Consider the following 6144-nt stretch of genomic DNA (forward strand, 5'->3'; position numbering starts at 1 on the left):
AGAGACAGAGAGACAGAGAGAGACCTGATGGATCATGAGTATGTGGCCAGGAGAAGTAGACCCTGCGCACAGATTGATAAAACCAAAATAACCTGAAACTCAAACACCAAGTAACAAGGGGCTGAGATGTAAGCTACAATAGCTCACTGCATGCCCAATCTAGGTTTACAGATTGTAAATAAAATAACAGCATTTTGTGTCTTTTATACAGGCTAGCTAAAATAAATAATTCATTTACTGTATTTCTTCCCACATTGTAAGTCAGAAAAAAAAATCTTTCCTCCCTTAAATTGCTTCCATTAGGAACTTGCTCATAGCAATAAGAGTCGCTGATCTACTGCCTAGCTTTCTTCTGACGTGTCCTCAGCAAGAAGAACCCCAAACTTCCCTAAGAAACAGGTGGACTAGGGAATCTTGAAAGACTCCCTAAGTTTATCATGGAAGGTCCTTCGCCCTCTTTTCCCTAAAATCATTTTTTTTCTTTTCTCATAAATTCAATTTTCTTTTTGTGTTAAGCAAACTAAAATTTCCCACAAACATTCTCCTTTCGGCTTTCTACTGTGGAATCTGGACCAATAGGAAGGGCTTTGCTGGCAGTTCTCACTGTGGTCAGGGATTGGAAGTTGCTTGGTGACAGGCACATGGTCTTACCTGCCTTTTCCCCTAACTTGTTAGCATCCCATATCTCTGGATGCCGATTCAAATGCTACTTATCCATCCATCCATCCATCCATCCATCCATCCATCCATCCATTCATCCATTCATCCATCCATGCACACATGCATGCATACATATACATATACATACACATTAAAATAAATAAGAAGATTGAGGCTGCAAAGATAGCTCAAGAGCTAAGACTTGCTTTTGCTTTTTTCCCCCTTATGGTTTCTTTTAGCTTTCAAAGTAGATGTGTAACATTTTAGAAACTTAAGGATACATGCTTTTTCATGCTTTGTAATAGTTCATACTAACCCAGAAAGTTTCTGGAAGATGATATATGAACTCTCCCCTTCATAGGGCTTGAAATCCACACAAGACTTGAGGCGGAACATCTCAAAGGCATGGAGGATGGCTCCTTTGGCATTCAGCTCTGTAAAGTATTGGCAGGCATTATTTAGATTTCGGATAACAGACATAGTTAATAGTATACAGAGGACTGACCGTACCACTGATATGAAACACACAGAGGTTCTATGTAGATTTGTTTTCTTTCCTGGTGGGGGGGGGCGGTGACTCGATTTGTTGGTAACTAAATTTGAAGTTAGTCACATGCATGGTGCTGGGTCATAATTTAGATGTTGTATAAAAAAGCAAACAGAATGAGCCATGAGAGAAAGTCATTGAGCAGAACTCCTCCATGGTCTCTGCTGCACTTCCTGCCTCCAATTCATGCTCCGAGATGAGCTGTGGCCTCAGGGTTGCAAGAGAAAAGAAGAGCTTTCACCCTCCATTTTGCCTTTTAAAGCAACAGAGACACAAGGGATGACAAGTACTTAAAGGTGCCTGACCCTGGAGGGGCTGGGAAAATCCTTGGGCATTCCACTAAAACCCCAGAGAGACCCAAGAGGCCCAGGGGTCAAGACTATGTCCCAGCATTCTGGGCTCTGCTTTGAAATAAGAGCAAAACCAAACGCAAGCCTCCAAAATGCCAGCCAAATTCTTGGCACAGTAATCTAAAAATTAACAGCATTACAAGGAACCTAACAGCACATAGCACCTCTCTAGAGGGTAATATCCACAGCACTCCAACACCGAGCCAAAAAAAATCATCAGTGTAGGAAACATGGTGTACAGAACACAGGATGACTCAAATGTTAGAGTTCACAGAGTTTAAAGTGCGGTTGTGTATTTGTTCAAGGATTTAAAGAAAAAGAGGAACTAACGGAGCCGCTCAGCAGAAGGAGACAACTTATGTGAAAGAATCAAACAAAAATTCAATTGGGTTTTGTGGCGGTTAATCTTCATTATCAATTTGGCCGAATCACCAAGAAAGCAAGGCTCTGGGTGGGTTTATGGTGGTATTTTAAGTTTACCTACAGCGGGGAAGACCCACTCAGAACATGGTGCCACTTCACTGGCTGGGGTCCTGGGCTGAATCAAACAGATACAGTGAGCATCATTGATTTCTCTCTGCTTCCTGGCTGTGTGTGTAATGAGATCAGCGACCTCACACTGCTGCCACCATGCTTTCCCCTTTGTGACAGAGCTTCCAAACTGTGCAGACTCCTGCCTCTTCAGTCAGTCTCTTAGGTATTTAGTCATGGCAAAGTAGCTAAGTAGCTGGATAGAGGATTATATGCAAATTCACTGAACGATTTGAAGAGAAGACAGCAGACAGTAAAAGAATCACAGAGGCAATATTAATAAAAAAATAGAACAGACTCTCAGTAACTAATAAGAAAAGACCAGTAAACCTGTTGTATTCGCGATTAGTTCCCAAAGTATGGAAGAGACAAGAAGGATATTTGAGAAAATGATGATCTCACGTTTGGTTGTTTTAGCATCACCTCGCAGATCTGAGAAACTGGAATAGCACGACGTTAGACTCAACGAAATGTCCTTGACCTTGAACTTTGGATTCCCATGCCTTCATCTACCAAGTTCTGGGTTTATGGGTGTTCCCCATCGTGCTGCTTTATGGGGTTCTGGGATGGAGTCCAGAGCTTTATGACGGCTAGGGAGCACATAGAGCTAGGCCAGAGCTAGCTAAGGGAGGCTCTCAGTGCTCCCATGCAGGGGAGTGCTGTGCATGCTAGAAAACCCTACCTTTACTTCCCTGAGATAGAGCAAAGCTCCCGAAACATATCAGGTAAAGGTACAGTACTTGGCACATGAGGAGGCAGTGCAGATGAGCAAACCAGGACAAACACAAAAAAACAAAACTCCTTCCATGGGAGCTCCTTAAATAAAGCTCCAGGAAGTATAGGTACTCTGTGAATTTACAAACATGCTGGCAAAACATGTGGGGATATGACTTTCTTTCCCAATAAACAGCTGAGAACAACAGTGGGATTTGCTGGTGGCCAATGGCTGAGCAGGGAGACAGAGGCGGGACTTTAGGATTCCTGGACAAGGGGAAGGATGGGATCACCATTGCCAGGAAAGGAATAAGATACAGGATTGAGAGCTGTAGAAGAGAGAGTGTACAATCAAGTAAGAGCTGGGGAAGAGTGGCCCCAGGCACCCACCCCTTGCCCTGTTTGGGTCTGGGGTAACAAAGATGGAATATAGATTTTAGTAAGTCATAACTCAGGAGTATCGGAGGGAGGGCGTTAGCAACGTAGAAGTTTGGGAGTGACCTAGCCATTGCCCTGTTTAAGGCATTTTAAAATAGAAGTGTGTGTGTGTGTGTGTGTGTGTGTGTGTGTCTTTCATTCGATAATCATTCCGGCATCATGCAGCTGCCGCTGGGGAGATCATAGCACACTAATAAACTACCGCTACAGAAAAAAAAAAGTATTAGAAATAAGACAGATAACAGTGACTGGAGAATACAGAAACATAATCCACATATGTTAAGAGCAGGGAGAGCCCAGATATCCAGCAAGATGATGCAGCCATGTCCTGGCTTTCCCTGTCAACTTCTCCCTCATCCCCTCAAGAATTGTAAGCAAGGAGTCATTGTGTAGTTACCAATCAGTTACTTGAGGGTCAGTCAAGCACCTGTCCATGGCATCTACTTGTCATTCATTTTCTACCAGTTAATATTTCTATCGGGGACTGGAATGCCTTTTTCTTACGAGGAAGAAAAAATTAGAAAATATTCGATTTTGTTCTTTGTGTTGTTCCTGATTTTGTTAACATTATTTTTATGTGTTCAGTAACTTCTGACCGTGTCTGCACATGCATGAGTGCGTGCGTGCGTGTGTGTGTGTGTGTGTGTGTGTGTGTGTGTGTGTGTGTGTGCTTGTGTTGAGAAGGGTACACATGTGCAAGTTTGAGTGTGGGGGGTCGGAAGTCAATTTAGGGTGTTGTTCTCAAGTATAATTCACTTTATCCTGAGGCAGAGTCTCTCATTGTCCTGGAGTTCATCAAGTGGGCTGGGCTGGTTGATTCAGGTCCCAAGGACTCATGTGTCTCTACCATCCAAACACTAGGATTACAAGCACGAGTCAGCCTGCCAGATTGTTTTCACGTAGGTACTGGGGATGGAACTCAAGTCTTTGTGCTTGAAAAGTAAGCACTTTCCTGACTGAGTCATCTGCCCAAACCTTGACATGTTCTTTGACACTTTGGCAGGCTGACAAAGAAAAACATGTCATGACTTCCTTCCCACGAGATAATCCTCAGGGCTCTTTATATATTGTTCTGAACCCAGTGACCAGGAGACGCGGGAGAGAAGAGTTTACCCATGTCTAGTTAAGAACAGTCTCCATTACCCAGATTGTCAGCCAGAATGTATGGAATGGGGAACTTCCATCTGCTTGTTGGATCTCGCATGGCATTTCTGGTTCTCTATGAAAGACAAAAGCAAACATGTTGTCCAATTCCATATTTTCCTCCCAGACAGTTTCATTTCTATTTACACCCGGATAAAATCCCCTTGTTTGTATGTGCCACAAGTATAGGATGGTCCTGGTTTCTTTATTATTATTATATATTTTCTTCATTTACATTTCAAATGCTATCCCCAAAGCCTCCTATACCCTCCCACTGCCCTGCTCTCCAACCCACCCACTCCTGCTTCCTGGCTCTGGCATTCCCCTGTACTGGGGCATATGATCTTCACAAGTCAGTCCTGGTTTCTAGTTCTCAATATCTATATCTTGATATTTAGGTGGGCGTAGAGAGGAACAGGGGTCAGGAAACTGGAAAGGGACTCATAACAATACAAAAGGCAGGCCTAAAGGGAGCAGGGTGAGTCGGGGGAAAGAGCCCCCAGTGGGGCTGGAGAGATGGCTCAGCGGTTAAGAGCACTGACTGCTCTTCCAGAGGTCCTGAGTTCAATTCCCAGTAACCACATGGTGGCTCACAACTATCTGTAATGAGATCTGGCGCCCTCTTCTGGAGTGTCTGAAGACAGCTACAGTGTACTTACATATAATAAATAAATAATCTGAAAGAAAGAAAGAAAGAAAGAAAGAAAGAAAGAAAGAAAGAAAGAAAGAAAGAAAGAAAGAAAGAGAGAAAGAAAGAAAGAGCTCCAGTGTTTTAAGTGGACAGGGGAGTACAGGGGTTGGAAGGGTTTCAGCATGGATGTGGGGGGACTGGGGAGATGGGTAAGCTCATATGAAAAATGCCTTCAGGGAACCAGCTACTTTGTAGATCTGGTGATAATATCAAAATGGAAAACAAAACAAAACAAACAAACGACCTGAAGAATGAAAAACAAAGACAACTGAGAAAACCATGGTCACCTTCATAGCTCTCACTTGACTCACACTGAAAGGAACACAACTAATTTGGGGATTTATCTTCTCAATATAAAATAACAGGAACTCCTTAGAGATAATCTTTGGGGCTTCTGAGGCACTAATAAGAACAAAATGAAGGGACCAGCTAACTGTTAACTCTGAGCCAGCACCTGCAAACACACCGGAATACCCTCTTTCTATTCTTTGTTAATTGGGAAAAAAAACTGGACAAATAAACTATTTTATATTTGTATACTCTTCTGTGCTTTTGGTTTTTTTATTACTATCAACTATAGGGATGCTCTTATATGATGTAGATTATACATGAATCTTTGCTTTCTCTCCATAGTGTTCAATCTGGAGGAAGCCCTGGAGCACAGGTTGAGCCTCCAGAGGGACCACAATTCCCAAGGCACATATTAAATGTCATTGTCATTGTACTCACGGGCAGAAGGATGTCCCCTTGAAAGAGGTTCAGGCCTGCAGCTGGGGTGGATTTAAAAACAAAAGGATATTTGAAGTCAACATTAATAAAAGACCGGTCATGGTATAACTAAGCTTTGCCATTACACATCTTTCATTCCATGCATCATCTATCTCTTTAAAATTGTAAATCTTTCCCTCTACCTAAGTAGATATGAACAGCCAGTAAGTATTACATGTTGATATGCCCTCTTTTCAATTTTGGAATAAAAATCCTTCTTCAAGAACCTTAGAACTGGCCTAAAGAGCTGGCTCAGTGGTTAAAAACACTGGTTATTCTTTTTTTTTTTTTTTTTTTTTTTT

General features: G+C 42.4%; 1 protein-coding gene across 1 annotated transcript in view; it reads right to left on the minus strand.

Annotated features, from left to right (window-relative positions):
• Mep1a (meprin A subunit alpha) overlaps nt 1-6144 on the minus strand; it is a 31039-nt gene that overhangs the window by 21264 nt on the left and 3631 nt on the right. The window contains exons 4-6 of the mRNA XM_021149375.2: nt 5804-5844; nt 4384-4459; nt 977-1094 (exon numbers count right to left, since the gene is read on the minus strand). Coding sequence (XP_021005034.1) covers nt 977-1094; nt 4384-4459; nt 5804-5844 — 235 coding nt within the window. The remainder of the gene's footprint in view (nt 1-976; nt 1095-4383; nt 4460-5803; nt 5845-6144) is intronic.

This window comes from Mus caroli, chromosome 17 (assembly GCF_900094665.2).
Source record: "Mus caroli chromosome 17, CAROLI_EIJ_v1.1, whole genome shotgun sequence".
In the NCBI taxonomy this organism is placed as follows: Eukaryota; Metazoa; Chordata; class Mammalia; order Rodentia; family Muridae; genus Mus; species Mus caroli.